The 26,969-nt window shown below is 43.1% G+C and overlaps 2 protein-coding genes across 5 annotated transcripts; both read right to left on the bottom strand.

Annotated features, from left to right (window-relative positions):
• Nucleotides 1–946: 946 nt before the first annotated feature.
• On the bottom strand, nucleotides 947–4,713 carry LOC124676317 (NAP1-related protein 1-like). Its single transcript, XM_047212398.1, has 10 exons — nucleotides 4,522–4,713; nucleotides 3,296–3,418; nucleotides 3,143–3,193; nucleotides 2,952–3,023; nucleotides 2,758–2,871; nucleotides 2,604–2,665; nucleotides 2,288–2,348; nucleotides 2,066–2,122; nucleotides 1,935–1,973; nucleotides 947–1,371 (listed from the first exon to the last, which is right to left on the bottom strand). Exons 1-10 carry the CDS (start codon nucleotides 4,642–4,644, stop codon nucleotides 1,306–1,308), a joined length of 768 nt encoding a protein of 255 aa, XP_047068354.1. The 5' UTR covers nucleotides 4,645–4,713; the 3' UTR covers nucleotides 947–1,305.
• Nucleotides 4,714–6,054: 1,341 nt separating this feature from the next.
• On the bottom strand, nucleotides 6,055–9,462 carry LOC124674836 (ATP-dependent RNA helicase SUV3L, mitochondrial-like). 4 transcript variants are annotated; one of them, XR_006993083.1, is made up of 3 exons: nucleotides 7,322–9,462; nucleotides 7,050–7,122; nucleotides 6,055–6,581 (listed from the first exon to the last, which is right to left on the bottom strand). XR_006993083.1 is itself a non-coding variant. In XM_047210891.1 (2 exons), the coding sequence occupies exons 1-2, from the start codon at nucleotides 9,454–9,456 to the stop codon at nucleotides 6,527–6,529; spliced, it is 2,190 nt and encodes a 729-aa protein (XP_047066847.1). In that variant the 5' UTR covers nucleotides 9,457–9,462; the 3' UTR covers nucleotides 6,055–6,526. The 4 variants fall into 4 exon arrangements, 1 of the variants encoding a protein (XP_047066847.1); XR_006993084.1 differs by having other exon boundaries at nucleotides 7,054–7,122; XR_006993082.1 differs by lacking the exon at nucleotides 7,050–7,122 and having other exon boundaries at nucleotides 6,055–6,410; nucleotides 6,447–6,581.
• Nucleotides 9,463–26,969: the final 17,507 nt, after the last annotated feature.

The raw sequence follows: 26,969 nt of genomic DNA, 5'->3' as shown, positions 1-26,969 counted from the left end.
TTTGATATCAGTTCGGTTATGTGTTCACGGCGCACTGATCATGGGATCGTGAACTGTATACATAACAGGGTATTTCGGACAGCTGGTCCGGGGTCCCCACAATGTGCCACCATATTTACTTCTCTTCAATGATTAAAATCCGTGATCTGCATTCAGCTTGCCTTAAGAAAACAATCAGCTATAATCGCCGTATACGGCCTCATTATATTAATAGATCCATTGCAAACTTGAACAACTTTCAGGGAATCAGATTCAATATATGCAGCATCACTATCAATATCCTCTAAAAATTCAAATCGTCTCAAAAGCACTGTTGCTTCTGCAGATGTAGCTTCTCCTTCACCAACGGGTAGGCCATACCCGCAGTAGCTTCTCCTTTACCATTACGCAACACTGCCGCAGCAGCACCCGAACCATCTGCAAAATAAAAAGCATCAACATTCAGTTTTAATTTACCCTGATTGATTTTGCCAACCGATCGGTTCACGGGAAAACGGTCCGCAAAAGATCGGTTTAGCAGCCAAATTATACGGCAGCAACAGGCTGCAAAATGTTTCTCGAGAAAAGAAGAAAAAAACAGGCTGCAAATTGACCTATGTTGAACTTTCCTAACTTAGATGCAAAATTCAGAACCACGAAAAGCAAAATTGAACCGGAAATTACCTTTGGGAATTGCAAGGAGATCAGTAGGAGGCTTGCAGCGAATGCGGGGGATTGGGAGGAGATCAGCAGTGGCGGAGCTCGAGTTCTGTTGCTGCTGCTGCTCAGTGCTCACCGCCGGAGAAGACGAGACTGCTGCCCGCTCGCCAGGATGGAGAGCTCCACCAGCGGAGCATAGCACAGGGGCGGTTAATAGTATATACAGAGGAATTAAGATTTACTAGCTTTTGATCGAGCATCAGTTTAACAAAATGTAAATGATGTAATACAAATATATACAGTCGATAAGCCATTTAAATAGGGATCCAACAGTATCTCTTCTTTCTCCATAAGTTACATATATATTGTCTAACTAACACATTGCATTTCGGGAAGCAATGCATCCCGCAATATACTTGTAATGCACACATTGGAATCTACAAGGAGCCCAACGGCGGAATGTACGAGTTGATTCACGAGAAAACACAGAATCAAAAAGTTCCCAGTATTTTCATCTTTGACGGATCCTACAGATTCCAGCGAGTCAATCAACAAAACAACACCAGAAAGGGACGCCTTGCTTTTCAGCCTGCAGGTGACCCAGGCTCTCCACTCTACACACACCGGAGTTGTCCCAGCCAATTGAAATCAAGCATGAACAAGGGCTCACTCCTCGTCATCTTCCTCCCCTTCTTCATCTTCTTCTTCATCGTCGTCTTCTTCATCAGATTCCTAGAAAAGTTGCAAAAAATGATAAACCCAGGTACAAAAGAGATAATGTTCAACAAACTAAGCACGCTTCATATTAAATTTATGTGTGTAGCACAAAGACAGGGCCGCAAGTGATATCACCAACTCAAACTCAATTCACTCAAGCCTCAACATAGCACAAACGCCTTAAGCAAGAGCATTATGGACACAACACCAGCTAGCAACTTTAAAGAAGTTGGGCACAATATAAGATGTACAGTAGATGGCATGTTAATGTCAACCTAAACTCTTTTCTATCGGGATTACAGCAGCCGTGATCAACTGATGATGCACCGTGCCGTGGTTATCTTAAATCAAGGTGCAACAAAAAAATATGCTGGTATGAACAGCGAATATTTGTTGAGAAGTCAAAAGTGCCATCAGGATAACTTAGGGTGATCTGCACTATTGCATGAGTATCAGGATATTGCACACCATTGCAAATGGAATACAAGGATATTGCACAGTATTGCATAAGTATACACACACGACTAGTACAATACGTATATGGAACTATGGAACTGCTGGTAAGAGACTAGGATTACCTCTTCATCTTCATCATCTTCAAATTCTTCTTCAGCCTCCTGCAATGAGAGATTCGAGAGGGCCTGATAAGAATATCCACAAGGAGAAGAGGACCAAATAAAATAAACCACATATCACTAGAACCACTAACATTGTTGAAATACTTCATAGGATTAGGCCACAACTCCTCCTTGATAATATCTGCCACCTGCGTGATTGCAATTTCTCAGAAAATAATACTCGGGGGAAGAATTACAATTCCTAATTCATGACATTCTGTCAACCAGACTTACAAAGAGACAAAACTACCGATCAATTGATACAATCCTGATTTAGCAGGAGCTACAAGCATAAGAGGCACATAATCTTATACCTCATCTATCACTCCTTGCGAAAAACTTTTGTTCTTTGCATCATTGAACCAAGTGAAGAAACTGCAAAAGGGAAAAATGGTAAAGAAAACAGAGCATGAGTCCACTTCACAGATTTCCTACCCGCAAAATTGCAACTCGAAAGAGATAATGACCTCTGCTTATGTTGGAATGGATCATTTTGTACAGATAAGGCATGAAACAAAAAAAAAATGAATATTTTGTAGCACAGAAGAAAGGAAGAGACGAAGGCGTTCAATTCTTGATTACACACTTCTACTGCCAAAGAAGGAACTGTGAAAAATAAAAACTAGCAACCTCTCATCAATCAATAGTCGTTTGAACCCATCCTTTGTGTATGCCTTCCCATTTGCAATATCCTTAATGTATCATTAGACAAATCGTTAGATCTGATTTTTTACAAGGAAGCATCTTAACTGAAGCGCTTATACCAATTAACAAGGCATAGTACCATTCCATCCTTCCATTTGATGGAGGTAGCCTTCACTGTTATGTTTCCATCATCGCTGAACGACAATGTTTTTGTAAGTTTTGTATCTTCAAAATACTGATTAGAAGAGAATGTCTGCCAGTTCAAGTTAAAAACATGTAAGCAAACAAAAAGAAATAAGGAAATCATAGCTTGCAGATGCAGAAGAAGCTTACCAGAGTAATAGAGTAGCCTGATTTAATATCTTGAAACTCATCCACATCGATAGACTCCAAGTGTTTGAATATCTACAATGGAACATAAAAGGTGACAAGACAGTATAACTATGGTTCCACATAATTATTGAAAATATCTGATGTATTAGTTAAGAGACTGTAAACATTAAAATTCCCAACAAACAGCGTACCTTCTGATCATCTTCAGTCAGAAGCTCACCAAGTATAGGATGGCTAAGAAACTGCAGGGTAAATGCAGAAAATTAGTACAGATGAGACCACCAATTAGCAATTTCAGCAAACAAACAGATCACATATAAATCATCATAGAAAAGGTTACAAACCGCAGTCAACCAGAAGTCCGGAATTTCCCTGATAATTTCATTCCGCCGAGCATAAACTGGCCTGCGAACTTCATTGTACTTCTGTTCCACCTCCAAAACTTTATCACTGGCTTCCTCGTTAACCTGCAGTAAATGAATGTATGAGCTAACTGTCTAGTGGATTAATTGCGTTCAACCACTCCAGCCAATTATAGCCTGTCCATTCACAATATGTTCTTGTCACTGTAGAGTGTAGATATTCAGGCATTGAGGCACCAATTCGGTTTCAGGAAGACAAAATGTACTAACCAATTTAGAGACCAATTGACAAACAGGTAAAGTGCCTTACCCTGAAAAGTAATCTAAAGAAATCTTTGGTGCATCACACATAAAATGCATAATTACATTCTTTCACCAAGTCCAGTTACTGAACAGAAGTTAACACAAAATTGAACATAATGAGATTATTATTACAGATTGGAAGAAGCAACATATCTGGCAATAATGGTGATTGGAGTGGCATGCATGCTGCGGAGAGAAGGCGAGATAGTACATGGTAAGGCATGCGGGGAGTTTCTTATTCTGAAGGAAATTAACTTATATTTGTCTGAAAGAGCATAGCTGTTTCATATGTACATGGGAGTAATTTAGCTGGCATTTTTATGATTACTTTCCACAACAAAGCCTCAATCGATTGAGGAATTCAGATGTGATGAAACAATGTGTCTCCTAAAGCACTCTTTACTGCATTTTCGGACTACCAGCCATCAAAGTGAAACTAAAATAAACCGCTGCAGTTGCCACGCTCCGTGCTCTGTAGGCTTCTCGGGATGCTCACGAGTAATTCAGAGCACGAAAGCTACTGCAAATGTCCCATAAGTTCACGAGCAAGTGACTGAAGCACCGACACAGAACGCAGACACAGGCCAACCATTCCGCAGCAGCACAAGCGCAGGTTTTCAAACCAAGCACTACCTAGAACTAGAAGCCTAGCACAGCTCCCACTCGACCTGGGCCATGGAGCAAAGCAGAATAATCTGCCCCCAATTACCCAAAACCGTACTCCTGCCGAGGTCCGAGGGCACACCCAAATCAGGCAGACACCAGAGGCTGACTCGCAGCGAGACGAGCTCCCTCGCACATACAACGAAATCGGGAGCAAAATTCCTCCTGAATTCCACGCCTCAGCGCAAAAGTCTCCGAAAACGGAAAGAACGACACCCAAATCAAATTCCCGAGCAACTGACCTTGTCGATCTCGTCCTGGATCTCCTGGAGCTGCTCGATGGCGAGGAGGACGGCGTCGTCCATGCGCTCGTCCCCGTCCTCGTCGATCTTCGGCCTCTTCCCCTTCTGCTCCGCCGTCGTCATCGGGATAAACCCTCGGCGAGCTCTAGGGTTTTAGCTTCTCCGGGGAGGATATGCTTTGGCTGGGCTACCGCTGCTCTGTTGTAGAGGAGGAAGGTGCTCTGGCTGGGCCTCGCCTTATGGGCTGTACATCTGTGCTTTGGCTGGGCTACCACTGGTCTCTAGTACTTTTTTTTCCAACATGAACTCTAGGTTTTCGATCTCCTCCTCGCGTGGACTGAGATCAGTGACTTCACATCCTCGTGTACCATATGACAAAAGTGATAAGCAACTCAATTTTAATTTGATCATATTTGATTTGATCTTTATTTGACTTGATTTCATTAAGAAGGGAATTAGTTAGTTTTACATCACTTGCTCAAAAACTAATTGTACATCACAGTTCTTTTGTTTTTTTATGTACTTCAGTCTCATACTCCAAAGTTATTGCGTGATTTTCGCTCAGCATACCGGAGGCATCACTTCCAGAGTTCCTTTGTTTAAGAAAAGACCATGTAAAAAATCCATAGCATGTGGCACTGTGTCATCTCATTAATATTGTTTTTCTATTCCTACTCACCTTTTTCAATTCGTACTATCAAGTCTTCCAAAGTTCCTTTGTTGAAGACCATGTTGAACAAGAGCATTGCTTTTCTTGTTCATACTCAACCTTTCTCAATTCGTACCATCAATACATGTCGTTACTGGTTGCTCTCCGTTCCATGGGATTTGTAACTTGTATAATTATATTAACTTTGGCGACAACGGTTGTAGAGCTTCACGCATTGAATGTTACGATGAGCGATTGGACTACACAAGGCGCTTGTCCATGTTGAATGCACGAACAGGGGCAGTAAAACACGTGATACTGTTCATTCACATGATATAAAGCCCTTTGAAACACATGACTCTAAAAATATACGGAAAATACGAGAACATAGCACTGAAATGTCATGGCTTGTCAAGTTCTGGAGTAAACAGAACTCGTTCGCAGAGGTGACCCTAGATTTTTCATAAAAGTGTAGGAATTTGAAAAGGGTGTAGGCCAGACACAAAATAATTTTCCCAGCAGATCTCATGTTATAATCTCCAAAGTTATACTGTAGATCAAATCACGGTACAATCTCGTTTCTACAATCCAAAGGTCTTCTAAGAAAAAAAAATCTTCAAAAATGCTTCAGTCTAAAGAGGGCTTCTCTGCAGTACTGTTGACTTCTCGGTGTAATGTCTACTCCTATCTGAATTCAGCTTCCTCAGAGATGGATAAATGAAGAGAAATCAGAATGCTCATACCATAGCTGCTGTCATTTACAAACAAGATAGCTCTGAATCTACCTCTGTGTCACCCATATCCCAAATCGACAGAAATGTTTATGATATCAGTCGTAGACATCTGAAATCTGCCCAACGTACAGTTGTGCCAACATGGGAGCATTGAGAAAATGAAATTAATGCATTTCTGCTACCCTCTATAATACTCCGTATTACACAGTCGAGTGTAAAGATCACACTTAATCATCTAAGACATCTTAGAGAACGATCAATTAAAACCATGTAAACTACATAGTTGCTTATTACCCACATTCAGGTGCAGCGTGTCACAGAAAATTCTAGTTTGAGTCTGATAACTAAAGATCCTCATTCAGCATGCAATCTAGCATTGCACAACAGTATTACTCACCAGCTATCTCTTGTGGTGCCAATAAAATAATGGTCAGTTGATGCAGAAGCTGTGGGGTGCCGATTTTGGGTCAAGTTTAGGACTAGTAGCACAACATAGCTGCCTGCGCCAAAACTCGAAGAATAGCTGTGCCATGGGTAAGCACCAGATTTAGGATTGAAGAGGTATCGCTACTTGGCTCAACAGTTTCTTCTCCAGTACTCGATTGGGTAGCCAACCCCACACTCATGCCACAAGGTTCAAGGAAGAGGAATTCTGGCTGGGTCGATCATGTCTTTTCCTTCAAAATGAAACAATAACATCATAAAGACATCCAGAATTATCTTAGTAATATTTATTTCACTAGGTCAACTTTCGAAACATACTAAAAAATGCTATCTTATAAGAAAATAGTTTTTTAGGAATTATTTGAAATTTCTTTTTAATTCAAAAGATCAAGAAGTCTAACTGAATATAACCCTCAGTAAAATTATTCTAAAACTTAGTTTGCATAACAGCAAAATACGCATATGGGCACGAGAACCTTTTAAAAAACAACTGAGATATAAGCAATGGTAAAAACGCAAAATCATATGTTCCATCAGTTGAGTCAAAAGTTCGGCCAATCCGTAAGTATGGAAGAAAATTGACTATTTTGTTCAACATGGCATTGCCAAAAGCAATACATGTTAACAAAAATAGAATATTATTTGAAATGACAATTCAGCATTGGGATTGTAGTTACTTGAACAATAAAGAACGGGAATACCTACAGTTCAGAAACCCACTTGCCAGCGGTTGTATGCAATTATAGCATAGGGTTATCTCATGTTTCTTCTGACCTAAAATGAAGCCAAATAAAGTCCATAGTATAACTTAACTGAATGGTTGCATGACATTCTTAATTATTGGCCTCTATTTATCAGAAATACAGTTTTCTTGATACAATAAAAGTATATATGACATCTACTAAATGACAAGAAAAAAAATTGCCATCTCCCCAAAAGATCTGTATGAAAAGATGTGAACTGGAGGTATTACCTTGAATTTCTTTTGGGAAGTGACCTCGGCCTTTCATAACCAACTTTGGAAACAGTCTTTGCATCATCATCTGACATATTTTCCACATTGCTGTCACTCTCCTCGTTCTCTTCTCGTCTCTGCCTTGTTTGTTGTCTTGATTCAGGCTTCCAGGATGCCTTGGCAAGTGACTTGCCAAGCAAATCAGCAATATTTACTGCCATTTCCTCAGCTTTCTGCGCATGAGGAAAGTTATCTTCCTCGAAATGGTGTGAGAGCCACAAATACATAGACAGGACCTGGTGCTTGGTCTCGAGGTCCAGAAGTTCAGTGTCATTCGTTGCAGAACCTCTGGGCATTCCCATCGCGATGCTAACACGGCGGCTCTTGCTATAATGAGTAGCAAATCTGAGAAGATGGTACATGGCTTTTGGATCCCTTATATTAACTGGCGCAAAACAAAAACTGTAGCGATCCTTGAGGGAGAGCCCCTGGACCCTCTCAAGCATATTAGCAACCTTCTTGATACTATCCTGCTGGCACATGAAGTATGTCTTGTCGATGCGGCAATTATCACGGAACTTATCCAGCAACTCAGTGAAAGTAAGATCAGGGAACTGACTGGCGAACATTTCCACTTGCTCAAAGCAAGGGAAAAGGCCAATTTTCTTTGCCTCCTCAAACGGCTGTTGCAGGCACTCTATTAAGTATTCCAAATCATCCAGCAAGAAAGTGGTGGTGAGCCCATCTGGATAAACACTGCCCCTCCGGCCAGCACGCCCAGCTATCTGTTTCACCTGCGAAGCAGCAACTGGTACCATTCTGTCCCCATTGTATTTCGACAGGCTATAGAACACAACTCTCCTAATGTTGAGGTTGAGGCCCATGCCAACGGCATCACTCGCTACAAGCACATCGTACTCGTTATCCTGTTCGTTGAACAACTTTGCTTGCTGGCGCCGTGTCTCTGGCGGCAAAGCTCCATATATAACACAACACTTGTGCTTGGTGAATTTCTCGATTGCTAGCTTCACCTCAAATATCTCTCTGCGGGAGAAGGCAACAATGCAGTCACCAGCACGGACATTCTTGAGGTCGCCCAGGAGAGATTTTGCCTCGACGACAAGTGGCTTGAACCGCTCGTACTGATGCACCTCCAAGTCATCTCCGGTGTCTGCGCAAACCTTGCGAACAATCTTGAGAACGCTGGGGTCACCGCAGAGATGTATCTCATCCGCCTTGAGCCCGAGAACAGCACGCGTCCACGCGTAGCCCCTGGTTGGATCAGCCATCATCTGTATCTCGTCGACCACGGCGACCTCGTAGAGCTCCTCGGTGGAGAGCATCTCGATGGTGCAGGTGACGTGGTTGGCGAAGGGCACCTCCTTGACCTCCTGGCCGGTGCGGAGGGTGCAGTAGACGCCGAGCGCGTTGACCTTGTCGAAGACCTCCATGGCGAGGAGCCGGAGCGGGCTGCAGTAGACGCCGGACCTGGCGGCGCTGAAGCGGGCGAGCGCGTTGTGCGTCTTGCCGCTGTTGGTGGGCCCGCAGTGGTAGACCACCCGCCGCCGCATGGCGCGCGCGAAGGGGTACCAGGTGTGCGGCGCCGTGAGGTCGGCCGCGGCCATGACGGACTTGTTTTGCTTCAGCTCGTCCGCGTGGTTGGTGACGCAGTACTCGGCGAAGGCCCGCAGGAGGAGCGCGTGCGCGGCCTCGGCCGGGAGGACGAGGAGCCGGTCGGCGGATTCCTGGGAGAGGCGTGGCGGGAGGAAGTGGCGGAAGTGGCGCGCGTAGGTGGGGAACGCGGAGGATGGGATGTAGAGCGCCAGGGCCTGGTCCGCCATGGCGGGGTTCTTGGCGAAGTCGCGGGTGAGGGCTACCACGTCGTCCCACGTGGCCTTTGGGAGGCGGGACGAGCCGGTCGCGGGCTCGGCGGTGGAGAGCTCGTGCCATAGCTGCTTCGGGTCCAGGGGAGGGAGCTTTTGATTAGGGTCGGCGGGCGCGTCGGAGGAGAAGAAGCGGTGGTGGGGTGGGATCCATGGGGATGTGGGTTGGGGCGCGGGGCGTTGGAGGTGGGAGAAGATGGGGAGGAGAAGGCGGCGGTACGGGGAGGAGGTGGAGCGGCGGATTAGCACGGCGGCGATGGTGGCGGCCATGGGTGGATTGCGTTACGAGGCGTCGGCGGCCGGCGGCATGAGGAAGAAGGGAAGGGAAGAGGGGAGGCGGCGCGCGACAGGCGGCCCCGGTGGTAAAAGATGGGCCGAAATGGGCTACTAGGAGCGGATGGTGGGACGCGAATGCACGTGGGCTTTAAACGAAGACCCTCGGTCGCGGGGCGTGGACTTCGTGGAGAACCTATCCAGGCGTACTGATTACTCCCCAAGGGATTTTCAAAAAAAAAATCCACATGTAGGAAAAGAAAATCTAGACGTTTTGGTCAGGTGGTGGCCAAGTTCTGGCTAGCCCCCTGTCATCTAAGTGAAATCTATTGGTAAATGGCAGTTTAAGCTAATTAGAGAAGGAGGAAGAAGTACATAATTGTATTGCCTAGTGGTTAGGTCTAGTTGATGACAACAAAGGTATATTGAAAATTGGCGTTGATTATTATAAATCTTTGTTTAGTCATGAGGATAAATTAGATATTGATCTTCTGGAAGACTTCTGGCAAGAATGTGATCTAGTTCCTGATGAGCATCATGGAATGCTCAAGAGGTTGTTTTTAGCTTATATGCTAAAGGGGGGCCTGTTCCAGATGGTTTCTATTTCCTTTTTTATCAGCATGTTGGGAGCTTGTTAAACCTAATTTGATGGCAATGTTAAATGACCGGAATGGAGGGCTAGATTTATTCAGATTAAAATTTTCCCTTTTGATCTTAATAAAAAAATAGATTGATGTTATAACTATATATAAACTCGGGCCTATAGCTTTGACTAATTGCATATTTAAGATATTTCCAAGTGTGCAACCAATAGGTTGGATGTTGTGAGTGAAAGTTTGATTTCTCTAGATCAGGCAGCTTTTATAAAAGGCAGATACCTTTTGGAAAGTGTTGTGTGTGCATATAAAATTATTCATGATGTAGTACACAATGGTTAATCTAGATTTATTTTAAACTTGATTATGAAAAAGCCTACCACAGAGTAAAGAGATTTTCTGCTAAAATTGATGGAAAAAAAAGGCTTTAGCCCTAAATGGTTGTCTATCATTAGAAGCTTATTACATATTGGATCTGTGGTGGTTAGAATGAATGATGCGAATAATGATTTCTTCCTAAATTACATGGGAGTTAGACAGGGAGTCCCATCTCCCCTGTTTTGTTTAACTTTATGGCTGATGTTGTTACTAATAATCAGATTGTTGGCTTGATGCAAAGTATGAATAGCATTGGTGTCATTAGCATGCAGTATGATGATGACACTCCCCTTTTCTTGGAGAATGATTTAAATATTGCTATTAACTTGAAGTGGATTTTATCTTGTTTTCAACAAATGAGTGGGATGCACATCAATTTTCAAAAAAAAATACTCGACAAGTAAAAAAAAATCTAGACGTTTTGGTCAGGTGGTGGCCAAGTTCTGGCTAGCCCCCCTGTCATCTAAGCGAAGTCTATTGATAATGAAAGTTTAAGCTAATTAGAGAAGGAGGAAGAAGTAGATAACTGTATTGCCTAGTGATCATGTCTAGTTGATGACAACAAAGGTGTATTGAAAATTGACGTTGATTATTATCAATCTTTGTTTGGTCATGAGGACAAATTAGATATCTGGTGGAATACTTCTGACAAGAATGTGATCTAGTTCCTGATAAGCATCATGGAATGCTCAATGGTGAGTTTTCTGAACAAGAAGTGAAAGAGGTTGTTTTTAGCTTATATGCTAATAAAGGGCCTATCCCATATAGTTTCTGTTTTCTTTTTATCAGCATTTTGGGAGTTTCTTATACCTAATTTGATGGCAATGTTAAACAACTGGAATGAAGGGCTAGATTTATTCAGATTAAAAAATTTCCTTTTGACTTAATAACAAAAGAGGTTGATGTTATAACTATATAGAAACTCAGGCCAATGGCTTTGACTAATTGCAGTTTTAAGATATTTCCAAGTGTGCAACCACTAGGTTGGATGTTGTGAGTGAAAGTTTGATTTCTCCAGATCAGGCAGCTTTTATAAAAGGCAGATACCTTTTGGAAAGTGTTGTGTGTGCATATGAAATTATTCATGATGTAGTACATAGTGTTCAATCTAGGTTTACTTTATTATGAAAAAGCCTATGATAGAGTAAAGAGATTTTCTGCTAAAATTGATGGAAAAGGAGGCTTTAGCCCTAAATGGTTGTCTATCATTAGAAGCTTATTACATACTGGATCTGTGGGGGTTAGAATGAATGATGAGAATAATGATTTCTTCCTAAATGACAAGGGAGTTAGACATGGAGTCTCATCTCCCCATTTTGTTTAACTTTATGGCTGATGTTCTTACGAATAATCAGATTGTTGGCTTGGTCCAAAGTATGAATAAAATTGGTGTTATCAGCATGTAGTATGCTGATGACACTCCCCTTTTCTTGGAGAATGATTTAAATATTGTTATTGACTTGAAATGGATTTTATCTTTTTTTCAACAAATGTGTGCGATGCACATAAATTTTCATAAGTGTGGCCTTATTCCCATAAATATTGAGGAAAGTGATGCACAGATGTTTGCTCAAACCTTAAATTGTAAGCTAGGGTAATTTACTTTAAAGTATTTGGGGTAGCCTTGCATCGTAGTAAGTTAAGAAAAGAGGATTTGCGGCCCATTTTTTATAAGATCTTCAAAAGAGATGCTGGTGGAGAGGCAAGCTTCTTAACCATGCTCCCAAATTACATATGATCAGAAATGTCTTTGTCTAGCGTTACTTTGTATTTGTCAAGTGTCATTAAATTTCCCAAGTGGGCTATCTTTTTAAATTCCCAAATGGCTCACTGCCTTTTAGATAATTATAAGTACCATCTAGCTAACTCAGGTTTAGTGTCCCAGAAGAAAGATTTGGGGGCCTTGGTATCCCGGATTTAGCTAAGATGAATCTATGTCTCCTTGCTTCCTGGGTTAAGAGGTATAGCCTAGATGACAATAAACCTTGGAAGAAAAACATTGAACAGAAAATATAGAGTTGATAACCCAAAAAAAAAATATTGTTCTGACATTGGTGTTTCCCCTTTTTGGAAGGGTATTTGTTGTGGATATACTTCATAGGTATACCATCGACATGGTCCGATTCCGGCAAGCCCGGGTGGCCCACAGATGGTGGTGATGGCATATGGCCCACCGGGCGGCCCAGTTGTTGTTGATCAAGATGGAAGATGTCCAACCCAGGAACAAGGAGCCGGATTCCAACCGACCTATGAGGTAGCCGAATCCGAACCGCCCTACGAAGGTAGCCGGATCCGAACCGCCCTACGAAGGTAGCCGGATCCGAACCGCCCTACAGAGGTAACCGGATCCGAACCGACCTACAGAGGTACCCGGATCCGAAGAGGTCTATGTCAGGAGTCAGATCCGTGAAGGCCCATGAAGGAAGCCGGATCCATGACGACAAGTTAGGCATAGGTGGATCCTTGACGTGCACGGCAATGTAATATTCCGTAGTTAGGAAACTTATATTCCGGGTAGGACTCTCCATAGAAACCCTAGATCCGGGCGCCTATATAAGCCGGATCCTGGGAGCCCTTAGGGCAGATCTCGAGCTAGAAACGAGACAACTACAACTCATTGTAACAACGCGAAAGCGCCCAGATAATTCCAGACAAGCAGCAGTAGGCCTTGTCATCGTGCAGGTGTTCCGAAGCTGGGTAAATCGCGTACCACCGTCCCGTGTGCACTCCGCCCTATGGCCCCTACTTCTTCACCCCCTCGTGAGGATCCCTCCTCCGAGATACCGTCGAATAGGCAACGACAGTTGGCGCCCACCGTGGGGCCAGCGGCGTCTGGAGGCCGGAACCGGGAGGGTTCCGCCATGGGAAGCTTCAACGACTCCATCGCAGTGGGACGTGTTCTTTACGCCGGAAACTTTCCCATCGTCCCGCAGGACGAGTGCTGGATTCCGGCTAGGACCAACCCCATCAAGCTCTCCATCGTCCTGATTGGCGGCATACACGTCTTCGTCAGCGAAACTGTCGATTCCGACGGAAACGCACCGGTAGTACTGTGCGCTACGACCGCCGCTGAGCTGGACGAAGCTGCAAAGATTCGATCTGAGTTGTTGGACCTTCCTAAGGAAGACTCCGCCTTAGATCTGAAAATTTCAAATTCTGATTTTGGTAGTCGGATCCGCACCTATATTTTGGTAGCCGGCTCCATACCTATATTTGGTTGCCGGATTCGCGCCTACGTTTTTGGTAATCGGATCCGCACTTATTTTTTGGGTAGCCGGATCCGCACCTCAATTTTTGGGTAGCCGGATCCGCACCTCAATTTTTGGTAGCCGGATCCATACCTATTTTTGGTAGCCGGATCCACACCTCAATTTTTGGAAGTCGGATCCATACCTATTTTTGGTAGCCGGATCCGCACCTATATTTTTGTAGCCGGATCCATACCAAAATTTTGGTAGGTGGATCCGCACCTAAATTTTTGGAAGTCGGATCCACACCTAAATTTCGGTAGGTGGATCCGCACCTACAGGACCACTGCGACAATCAATCTCGCACTGGCTCGACGGAACGCCCAAGAAAAACCGCCACGACCGATGTTGACTCCGCTCCAAACAGCTAAGTCCCTATTTATATTTAAAAATTTAAAATTTTATGATCATGAGATTAAGATTGGTTCACTCATATCCTGAGTCTTTTACCGCTTTCATTGTTGGTCATATCTTTCCCACGATTTGCCTTGCGCTCGTGAAAAATATTGTACTGTTTTTGCCGCTTAAGGCTCCAGTACGCTGCAAAAATTCTGCTTTCGGGCGTTAGCTTAAGTTTTCTGGCCTACACGTTTTCTGTTGTTTTATGTGTGGATTCCTTAGTAGTGACATCTCGGTACTTAAAGCCGGCCTCTGTTTCCGAGGTTCTTGATTGTTTTGCTATTAAGCGCTATCGCCTCGAGCAGATGTTCCGTGTTTAAAGTTTGCCGTCTCGCGAAAAGTCAAGCATATAAACCGGAAGGACGGATAAACCAGCACTTGCTTAAAACATATAAATTACATTAAGCTGTTCAAGATAGTCGAGTTTTTTCCGCCTTGACGGTTTTATGTTGTTCAACTCGCTGCATAGTTTCAGCTTTAAAACATTTATTCAAAGGCCATTTTTGTTCCGCCTTACATTTGTTCGTTGAACATGATCAAAGAAACAATTTAATACAAATATGTTTTTATGTTTATGTATCGAGGTACATGACACTTGGACGTACAACGAGTCCTCGATTTAAGGTGTTTTCAAGCAGATCTAGCACCGCGTGAAGCCCTGAGGGAAGCTAGCCGGATCCAATGAGAGAAGGTTAGGCGGATCCATGGCGTGCACAGCTGGAAAAGCAACTTGAGTCTTGATTCCGCTATGCTTAGCCGGAACCAACCCTTGGGGGCTGCGGTTTGATCTTAGGTGAAAAGTGTGTTTCCTTTCGGGTATCAGCGCTGGAAATTTTCGCCTAGATGCTTGGGATTTACGCTATTCCTAAGTCACATATAAAGATAAAGCTACTCTAAGAGCACCAAGCCGGATTTTCAAGTAAATTCACCTTGGCGCTCGGGGGCTGCATCGATGAAATTCTCTTTGGAGCAACAAGCCGGAAATTTTCCACCTTGACGCTTGGGGGCTAAGTTTCTGAGCATCGAGTCTCCTTGGAGCAAGCCGACTCAATGCTCCGGGGCTACATACATATGGTTATGTCAAGAAAATTTCCAAAGATGGCGAAAATCTGGCTAACTAGTCGGATCCATATCTATATTTGGTAGCCAGATCCGCACCTAATTTTTGGTAGCCGGATCCGCACCTATATTTTTGGTAGTCGGAACCGCACCTAATTTGTGGTAGCCGGATCCACCCCTATATTTTTGGTAGTCGGATCCGCACCTGAATTTTGGTAGCTGGATCCGCACCTCAATTTTTGGTAGCCGGATCCGCACCTATATTTTGGTAGCCGAATCCGCACCTACATTTTTTGGTAGTCGGATCCGCAACTATATTTTAGTAGTTGGATCCGGACATATATTTTGGCTAGTCAGATCCAAACCTACATAGTTGGGTCCATACCGAAGATTACGTTGGATGGTGTCTCCGAAGAATCTGACCATTGGATCATGAAGTTTCCGACCAATACTTGGTTGGAGATATGAAGTTTGGAGTCCTTCAAGATTCTCTGTTATTCGTTCCAGCCAAAGGATGAAGATACATGCGCAAGCTAAGCTCGATGGAAGAACGGTGAATCTTGGAGAACTCCGGGGGCTACTGTTGTGGATATACTTCATAGGTATACCATCGACATGGTCCGATTCCGGCAAGCCCGGGTGGCCCACAGATGGTGGTGATGGCATATGGCCCACCGGGCGGCCCAGTTGTTGTTGATCAAGATGGAAGATGTCCAACCCAGGAACAAGGAGCCGGATTGCAACCGACCTATGAGGTAGCCGGATCTGAACCGCCCTACGAAGGTAGCCGGATCCGAACCGCCCTACAGAGGTACCCGGATCCGAACCGACCTACAGAGGTACCCGGATCCTAAGAGGTCTATGTCATGAGTCAGATCCGTGAAGGCCCATGAAGGAAGCCGGATCCATGACGACAAGTTAGGCATAGGTGGATCCTTGACGTGCACGACAATGTAATATTCCGTAGTTAGGCAACTTGTATTCCGGGTAGGACTCTCCATAGAAACCCTAGATCCGGGCGCCTATATAAGCCGGATCCTGGGAGCCCTTAGGTAGATCTCGAGCTAGAAACGAGACAACCACAACTCATTGTAACAACGCGAAAGCGCCCAGATAATTCCAGACAAGCAGCAGTAGGCCTTGCCATCGTGCAGGTGTTCCGAAGCTGGGTAAATCGCGTACCACCGTCCCGTGTGCACTCCGCCCTATGGCCCCTACTTCTTCACCCCCTCGTGAGTATCCCTCCTTCGAGGTACCGTCGAATAGGCAACGACAGTATCCTATGGGTTGCTAAAGCAGCTAAAATGGGGTATCAGTGGAGAGTTGGAAATGACGTGAAATTTAAATTATGAGAGGACCATTGGTTTGGAACATGTAGTCTAGCCATCTAATACTGGAAAGTGAATTATCTAGTTAATGAACAAAACTGCACTATTGTTGATCTGTGGGGTGGAGGGCAACTTAGAGTTGCTTTCAGGAGATGCTTTGATCATAGGCTTATACTCCAGTGGTATGAAATTGTTGAAATTGCTCAAACTCTTCAGATTACTGAAGAGGATGATGCTCACATCTGGATGTGGGAACCTAATGGAATTTATAGTGTGAAATCCATGTATGTTATCATTAATTTTAGGAGGGGAGGGGGGTCCAAACTATTTGGAGTTTAAAAATTCCCCCTAGAATGCATTTCTTACTTTGGTTATTGTCTCAATATAGGGTCCTCACGAGAGACAACCTTGTTGAAAGTATAGAGATGGTAAACCTAGAGGGGGGGTGAATAGGTTTCTACAAGTTTTAATTCTTTCTTTGCAATATTAGGCTTTGCGGAATATAAAGGTGAGCCTAATGCAAACTAGGTGAAGCAACCTATATGAGGATACAACTAACTCGAGCACGAAGGCTCTCACGAGCGAGTTAAATCACAAGTAAGGAGTTCGGTTAGAAATAACCGATAGCACGCGGAGACGAGGATGTATTCCCGTGTTCCCTTCCTTTGCAAGAAGGTACGTCACGTTTGGAGGGGTGGAGGTCCCACGAAGGATTCCCCACGCCACGAAGGCTCACCCTATTCCGGAGCCTATCCCACGAAGGAATAGCTCACTCACTTATGGTAGACTTTGAGGTAGCCTCCAAACCTTCGCAATCTTGCCCGGAGCAAATCCACAGCCCGGATGCTTCCGGACTCCTCTTGCCCACCTAGTATTTCCAAGGAACCCTAGGAAGCAAGCTTCTCGATGAATACAAGGGGGAATGAGATTTGGCTTGGTAGAACAGTAGACCGGGTCCTCCTCTAACGATTCCCCGGAGGGATTTGAGTTTGGGTGGAGGAGAAGGAGGGAGATCTGAGGCTTTTGGTGTTTCTAGCAATGGAGTAAGAGAGAGAGAGCTCAATAACAGCTTCTAGTGTAGTGCCTAACTGTTCAGAGGTAGGAGAAGGCCTATTTATAGTGTTCTTCGAAATATGGCCGTTGGTCACTTGCCACCTCATCTTTTCTCCCGACAAACCCGGTCAACCGGACCACAGACCGGATTGCCCGGTGCGAGGGCCGGTCGGACCGGACCAGGGACCGGAGTCACTTTGCGTCGTCCAGGAACTCCTCCGGTTGGCGCCCGGTTGGCGCCCGGTTGGCGACCGGTCGACCGGGCCGCACGCCGGACTCGCCGGTTGGTAGGCCGGCTGACCGGTCGGCAACCGGATCTGTTGGGTCCTCGTTTGGAGCCCGGTTGGCGACCGGTCGACCGGGCCGCGCGCCGGACACGCCCCGGTTGGCGACCGGTTGACCGGGCAGCACGCCGGACTGGCCGGTTGGTAGGCCGGTTGGACCGGGCGGCAGATCGGATTTCTGCTGTAGACCCCTTTTCGATTGTTTTTGAAGTGGGGGGTCTCCTTAGCCTTCTTGTTCCTTTGATACACCATTTATGCCTCTTTGACTAATACCTGAGATTATCCTTATAAACATATTAGGCCAAGTACTCTAGCACGATGTCATTGTTACCAAAATAATGGATAAGGGTAAAATACCCTTACAATCTCCCCCTTTTTGGTATACGATGACAAACCGAGCTAGAGTCACATATAGATATTATGATAAGCTCTAAACCTTGATTCCATATAAGATATTACGACAGCTCCCCCATAATGTGTGCACTTGGAGAATTTCCGTTTGAATGCAAAGTGCACCATTTGTGGAACATGATAAGCTCCCCCAATATCTTTAGGAAACAAGCATGGTATGGAGATGTGCATATCAAGATATATAAGAATAGCACACATAATCATCCTAACATAGAGTAGCACACATAATAGTCGTCCATACACATCCATACACGAATTATTCGAAGTAGCAAATGGTTCTTGAGAAATCAAAGCAAATAAGCACAAGCCATATAAGATCCAAATAAAGCAACACCCATGGCTTGTGACGATAAAAGAACCCCGTGGTCCTAGACTCTACTCTCTTCTCCCCCTTTGGCATCGGAACACCAAAAAGGCGAAGAAAAGAGGAGAGATGCTACCGCACCCATCAGTAGAACTGATGCCCGGAGGAGTAGGAGCTCTCGCCATCATCGCGTGCAGCCGCATCACCTTCATCCTCATCACCATCATCATCAACAGGAGTAGGAGCACGAGCAGTCCGAGGAGGAAGGCCACCATGAGCATACATGGAGAAGTCGAAGTTCTGGATCATCTCATCGGTAAGGGGAGGCATCTCCCACTGAGGTGCTACTACAGGCTCCATCTCAGGTCCAGAAGGAGGAACAGGTGCATGCCGTGAAGCCATGAACTCATTCTGGTGCCTCCTTGTCTCCTGGTTCAAAGCAAGACTCTAATGTGCAACATCATTGGTGTTCTTGCACATCTGCCACATGCTGGAGAAGAAGCGAGCGGCACCGTGCTTGGAGCGCCGAGAGTAGCTGGAGCTAGCATCATGATCATAGCGTTCCTTGGAACGGCGCTCAGTGGAGGGCATCATGGAGGGAACGTCCGGACGATTGGCCTCCTAAGTGGGGATCCTGAAGGGTTCCATGATGACCCTTTCATCTAGTGTGTTGAGAGGAGCAGGTACAATGTAGTTGCTTGACATGATAGAGGCACAAAATGCTGAGCAGCTTGCTAAGGTAAACAAAGTTGCGGCTTCAAAATCTGTGCGTTCTACAAAGAATGCCGGAAGCAAGTCCCATGGGCAGGCATCGTCCCCCCATCCGCCTTTTATTTCGCATTGCCTCTTTTGCTGTGTTGGATGAATTTCTTTGTTCCATTACCTTCCAGTAGCTTTGAGCAATGCCCAGAAGTGTTAAGAATGATTGTGTCACCTCTGAACATGTGAATTTTTGATTATGCACTAACCCTCTAATGAGTTTGTTTTGAGTTTGGTGTGGAGGAAGTTTTCAAGGGTCAAGAGAGGAGGATGATACAATATGATCAAGAAGAGTGAAAAGTCAAAGCTTGGGGATGCCCCCGTGGTTCATCCCTGCATATTTCAAGAAGACTCAAGCATCTAAGCTTGGGGATGCCCAAGGCATCCCCTTCTTCATCGACAAATTATCAGGTTTCTTCTCTTGAAACTATATTTTTATTCGGTCACATCTTATGTACTTTACTTGGAGCGTCTGTGTGCTTTTATTTTTGTTTGCGTTTGAATAAAATATGATCCATCATGCTTGTGTGGGAGAGAGACACGCTCCGCTGTTGCATATGAACACATGTGTTCTTAGCTTTATTCTTAATGTTCGTGGCGAAGGTTGAAACTGCTTCGTTAATTGTTATATGGTTGGAAACGGAAAATGCTTCATGTGGTAATTGGTATAATGTCTTGAATAATTTGATACTTGGCAATTGTTGTGCTCATATAGATCATCTTTAAGCTCTTGCATCATGTACCTTGCACCCATTAATGAAGAACTACATAGAGCTTGTTAAAATTTGGTTTGCATGATTAGTTTCTCTAGAGTCTAAATATTTTCTGGTTAAGGTGTTTGAACAACAAGGAGACGATGTAAAGTCTTATGATGTTTACAATATGTTCATATGTGAGTCTTGCTGCACCTTTTATACTTGAGTTTGCTTCAAACAACCTTGCTAGCCTATCCTTGTATTGAGAGGAATTCTTCTCGTGCATCAAAAATCCGTGAGCCAATAACCAATGCCATTTGTGTCCACCATACCTACCTACTACATGGTATTTCTCCGCCATTCCAAAGTACATTACTTGAGTGCTACCTTTAAAATCTCTATTCTTTGTCTTTGCAATATATAGCTCATGGGACAAATAGCTTAAAACTATCGTGGTGAAGAATATGTACTTATGTGTCTTATTTCTTAATAAGTTGCTTGTTGAGCGGTAACCATGTTTCTGGGGACGCCATCAACTCTTTTACCTTTATTGAATATCATGTGAGTTGCTATGCATGTTCGTCTTGTCTGAAGTAAGGGCGGTTCTCACAATCAAATGGTTTGAGTATGCATATTGTTAGAGAAGAACATTGGGCCGCTAACTAAAGCCATGATTCATGGTGGAAGTTTCAGTGTGGACAACTAATCCTCAATGTCTTATGAGAATATTAACTGTTGTTGAATGCTTATGCATTAAAGAGGAGTCCATTATTTGTTGTCTATGTTGTCTCGGTATGGATGTCTAAGTTGAGAATAATCAAAAGCGAGAAATCCAATGCGAACTTTCTCCTTAGACCTTTGTACAGGCGGCATAGAGGTACCCCTTTGTGACACTTAGTTGAAACATATGCTATGCAATGATAATCCGTGTTAACCCAAGCTAATTAGGACAAGGTGCGAGCACTATTAGTATACTATGCATGAGGCTTGCAACTTATAAGATGTCTTATACATAACTCATATGCTTTATTACTACCGTTGACAAAATTGTTTCTTGTTTTCAAAATGAAAAGCTCTAGCACAAATATAGTAATCAATGCTTCCCTCTGCGAAGGGCCTATCTTCTACTTTATTGTTGAGTCAGTTTACCTACTTCTTTCTATCCTAGAAGCAAACACTTGTATCAACTTTGTGCATTGATTCTTACATGTTTACCTATTGCATTTGTTATATTGCTTTATGTTGACAACTATCCATGAGATATACATGTTACAAGTTGAAAGCAACCGCTGAAACTTATATCTTCCTTTGTGTTGCTTCAATGCCTTTACTAAGAATTTATTGCTTTATGAGTAACTCTTATGCAAGTCTTATTGATGCTTGTCTTGAAAGTATTATTCATGAAAAGTCTTTGTTATATGATTCATTTGTTTACTCATTATCTTCATCATTGCTTCAAATCGCTGCATTCATCTCATATGCTTTACAATAGTATGATCAAGATTATGATAGCATGTCACTTCAGAAATTATCTTTGTTATCGTTTACCTACTCGAGGGCGAGTAGGAACTAAGCTTGGGGATGCTTGATACGTCCCAAACGTATCTATAATTTCTTATGTTCCATGCTACTTTTATGATGATACTCACATGTTTTATACACATTATATGTCATTATTATGCATTTTCCGGAACTAACCTATTGACGAGATGCCGAAGGGCCAGTTGTTGTTTTCTGCTGTTTTTGGTTCCAGAAATCCTAGTAAGGAAATATTCTCGGAATCGGACGAAATCAATGCCCAGCATCCTATTTTTCCACGAAGCTTCCGGAACACCCGAGAGCCGCGAGAGGAGGGCCACAGGGCCACCAGATTACAGGGTGGCGCGGCCAGGGCCTGGGCCGCGCCCCCCTATTGTGTCACGCCCCCGTCAGCCCTCCGACTCCGCCTCTTCGCCTATTTAAGCCTCCTCGACCTAAAACCTCGATACGGAAAAGCCACGGTACGAGAAACCTTCCAGAGCCGCCGCCATCGCGAAGCCAAGATCTGGGGGACAGGAGTCTCGTTCCGGCACGCCGCCGGGACGGGGAAGTGCCCCGGAAGGCATCTCCATCGACACCACCGCCATCTTCATCACCGCTGCTTGTCTCCCATGAGGAGGGAGTAGTTCTCCATCGAGGCTAAGGGGCTGTACCGGTAGCTATGTGGTTAATCTCTCTCCTATGTACTTCAATACAATGATCTCATGAGTTGCCTTACATGATTGAGATTCATATGAGTTTTGTATCACTATTCATCTATGTGTTACTACGGTGATGTTATTAAAGTAGTCTATTCCTCCTCCATGGTGTAAAGGTGACAGTGTGTGCATCATGTAGTACTTGGTGTAGGTTATGATTGTAATCTCTTGTAGATTATGAAGTTAATTATTGCTATGATAATATTGATGTGATCTATTCCTCCTTCATAGTGTGATGGTGACAGTGTGCATGCTATGTTAGTACTTGGTGTAATTGCAATGATCTATCATGCACTCTAAGGTTATTTAAATATGAACATCGAATGTTGTGGAGCTTGTTAACTCCGGCATTGAGGTGCTCTTGTACCCCTACGCAATTAGTGGTGTTCATCATCCAACAAAAGAGTGTAGAGTGGTTTTATTATGTGATCAATGTTGAGAGTGTCCACTAGTGAAAGTATGATCCCTAGGCCTTGTTTCTAAGCATCGAAACAACGTTTACTTACTGTTCTGTTGCATGTTTACTCGCTGCCATATTTTATTCAGATTGCTATTACCACTCATATACATCCATACTACTTGTATTTCACTATCTCTTCGCCGAACTAGTGCACCTATACATCTGACAAGTGTATTAGGTGTGTTGGGGACACAATAGACTTCTTGTATCGTGATTGCAGGGTTGCTTGAGAGGGATATCTTTGACCTCTTCCTCCCCGAGTTCGATAAACCTTGGGTGATCCACTTAAGGGAAACTTGCTTGCTGTTCTACAAACCTCCGCTCTTGGAGGCCCAACACTCGTCTACAAGAATAGAAGCACCCGTAGACATCAAGCACTTTTCTGGCGCTGTTGCCGGGGAGGAAAGGTAAAAGGCACTCATACTCCGGTCCCAGGTAACTAAGTACTTTTCTGTTGCCGTTGTGTGTGTGCTCGAAGCTATTTCCTTTAGATCCTGCAATTGCATCTTTTTGTTTCTTCTTAAACACTAGTAAGGCATAATGGAAAACATCTGTGAGCTTTTTGTACTATTTCCGAGTCAAGACATGAATGGTTTAATGCGAAAATTAAAAACGTATGGAACCTTATTTGCATGCTTGGTAGTAATATTAGTATGAACGCTTTGAACACCATTGTTGATAATGATATAGAAAATTCTAAGCTTGGGGAGGTCGGTTTTGATGAAAATGATCTCTTTAGCCCTCCGGGTATTGAGGAGAAAGTTTATGTTGATTATGATATGCCTCCTATTTATGATGATTATAATGATAGTGGTCTTTTGGTGCCGCCTACTATGGAGAGTAAATTTTATTATGATGATATTATACCTCCTATATTTGATGATGAGAATAATAATGATAGCTACTTTGTTGAATTTGCTCCCACTACAATTAAAAATAAAGACTATGCTTATGTGGAGAGTAATGATACTTTTATGCATGTGAATAAGAATGCTTTATGTGATAGTAATATTGTTGAGTTTGTTCATGATGCCACTGAAAGTTATTATGAGAGAGGGAAACATGGTTATATGCATCTTAATAATATTAAGTTTCCCCTCTTTATGTTGAGAATCTTGAAGTTGCGCTTGTGTTACTTTTCTATGCTTGTTGCATTATGCCTACATGACTTGTTTATTTACAAGATTCCTTTTCATAGGAAGTGGGTTAGGCTTAAATTTGTTTCATACTTGCTTTTTGATGCTCTCTTTTGCTTCAACTACTATTTCTTGCGAGTGCATCATTAAAACTGTTGAGCCCATCTTAATGGCTATAAAGAAAGCACTTCTTGGAGATAGCCCATGTGTTTATTTTACTACAGCAATTTTGTTTTATATTTGAGTCTTGGAAGTTGTTTTCTACTGTAGCAACCTCTACTTATCTTTATTTTATTGCATTGTTGTGCCAAGTAAAGTCTTTGATAGTAAGGTTGATACTAGATTTGGATTACTGCGCAGAAACAGATTTCTTGCTGTCACGAATTTGGGTATGATTCTCTCGTAGGTAACTCAGAAAAATCTGCCAATTTACGTGCGTGATCCTCGGATATGTACGCAACTTTCATTCAATTTGGGCATTTTCATCCGAGCAAGTCCGGTGCCTCTTTAAAATTCGTCTTTACTGGGACTGTTCTGTTTTGACAGATTCTGCCTTTTATTTCGCATTGCCTCTTTTGCTGTGTTGGATGAATTTCTTTGTTCCATTACCTTCCAGTAGCTTTGAGCAATGTCCAGAAGTGTTAAGAATGATTGTGTCACCTCTGAACATGTGAATTTTTGATTATGCACTAACCCTCTAATGAGTTTGTTTTGAGTTTGGTGTGGAGGAAGTTTTCAAGGGTCAAGAGAGGAGGATGATACAATATGATCAAGAAGAGTGAAAAGTCAAAGCTTGGGGATGCCCCCGTGGTTCATCCCTGCATATTTCAAGAAGACTCAAGCATCTAAGCTTGGGGATGCCCAAGGCATCCCATTCTTCATCGACAAATTATCAGGTTTCTTCTCTTAAAACTATATTTTTATTCGGTCACATCTTATGTACTTTACTTGGAGCGTCTGTGTGCTTTTATTTTTGTTTGCGTTTGAATAAAATATGATCCATCATGCTTGTGTGGGAGAGAGACACGCTCCGCTGTTGCATATGAACACATGTGTTCTTAGCTTTATTCTTAATGTTCATGGCGAAGGTTGAAACTCGCTTCGTTAATTGTTATATGGTTGGAAACGGAAAATGCTTCATGTGGTAATTGGTATAATGTCTTGAATAATTTGATACTTGGCAATTGTTGTGCTCATATAGATCATCTTTAAGCTCTTGCATCATGTACCTTGCACCCATTAATGAAGAACTACATTGAGCTTGTTAAAATTTGGTTTGCATGATTAGTTTCTCTAGAGTCTAAATATTTTCTGGTTAAGGTGTTTGAACAACAAGGAGACGATGTAAAGTCTTATGATGTTTACAATATGTTCATATGTGAGTCTTGCTGCACCTTTTATACTTGAGTTTGCTTCAAACAACCTTGCTAGCCTAGCCTTGTATTGAGAGGAATTCTTCTCGTGCATCAAAAATCCTTGAGCCAATAACCAATGCCATTTGTGTCCACCATACCTACCTACTACATGGTATTTCTCCGCCATTCCAAAGTACATGACTTGAGTGCTACCTTTAAAATCTCTATTCTTTTTCTTTGCAATATATAGTTCATGGGACAAATAGCTTAAAACTATCGTGGTGAAGAATATGTACTTATGTGTCTTATTTCTTAATAAGTTGCTTGTTGAGCGGTAACCATGTTTCTGGGGACGCCATCAACTTTTTACCTTTGTTCAATATCATGTGAGTTGCTATGCATGTTCGTCTTGTCTGAAGTAAGGGCGGTTCTCACAATCAAATGGTTTGAGTATGCATATTGTTAGAGAAGAACATTGGGCCGCTAACTAAAGCCATGATTCATGGTGGAAGTTTCGAGTGTGGACAACTAATCCTCAATCTCTTATGAGAATATTAACTCGTTGTTGAATGCTTATGCATTAAAGAGGAGTCCATTATCCGTTGTCTATGTTGTCCCGGTATGGATGTCTAAGTTGAGAATAATCAAAAGCGAGAAATCCAATGCGAACTTTCTCCTTAGACCTTTGTACAGGCGGCATAGAGGTACCCCTTTGTGACACTTGGTTGAAACATATGCTATGCAATGATAATCCGTGTTAACCCAAGCTAATTAGGACAAGGTGCAAGCACTATTAGTATACTATGCATGAGGCTTGCAACTTATAAGATGTCTTATACATAACTCATATGCTTTATTACTACCGTTGACAAAATTGTTTCTTGTTTTCAAAATGAAAAGCTCTAGCACAAATATAGTAATCAATGCTTCCCTCTGCGAAGGGCCTATCTTCTACTTTATTGTTGAGTCAGTTTACCTACTTCTTTCTATCCTAGAAGCAAACACTTGTATCAACTATGTGCATTGATTTTTACATGTTTACCTATTGCATTTGTTATATTGCTTTATGTTGACAACTATCCATGAGATATACATGTTACAAGTTGAAAGCAACCGCTGAAACTTATATCTTCCTTTGTGTTGATTCAATGCCTTTACTAAGAATTTATTGCTTTATGAGTAACTCTTATGCAAGTCTTGTTGATGCTTGTCTTGAAAGTATTATTAATGAAAAGTCTTTGTTATATGATTCATTTGTTTACTCATTATCTTCATCATTGCTTCGAATTGCTGCATTCATCTCATATGCTTTACAATAGTATGATCAAGATTATGATAGCATGTCACTTCAGAAATTATCTTTGTTATCGTTTACCTACTCGAGGGCGAGTAGGAACTAAGCTTGGGGATGCTTGATACGTCCCAAACGTATCTATAATTTCTTATGTTCCATGCTACTTTTATGATGATACTCACATGTTTTATACACATTATATGTCATTATTATGCATTTTCCGGAACTAACCTATTGACGAGATGCCGAAGGGCCAGTTGCTGTTTTCTGCTGTTTTTGGTTCCAGAAATCCTAGTAAGGAAATATTCTCGGAATCGGATGAAATCAATGCCCAGCATCCTATTTTTCCACGAAGCTTCCAGAACACCCGAGAGCCAGCAGAGGAGGGCCACAGGGCCACCAGATGACAGGGTGGCGCGGCCAGGGCCTGGGCCGCGCCCCCTATTGTGTCACGCCCCCGTCAGCCCTGCGACTCCGCCTCTTCGCCTATTTAAGCCTCCTCGACCTAAAACCT

The sequence above is a fragment of the Lolium rigidum genome, chromosome 7 (assembly GCF_022539505.1).
Source record: "Lolium rigidum isolate FL_2022 chromosome 7, APGP_CSIRO_Lrig_0.1, whole genome shotgun sequence".
Taxonomy (NCBI): domain Eukaryota; kingdom Viridiplantae; phylum Streptophyta; class Magnoliopsida; order Poales; family Poaceae; genus Lolium; species Lolium rigidum.
The sequence above is the reverse complement of the archived record's forward strand: the minus strand, read 5'-3'. Positions and strand labels throughout refer to the sequence as shown.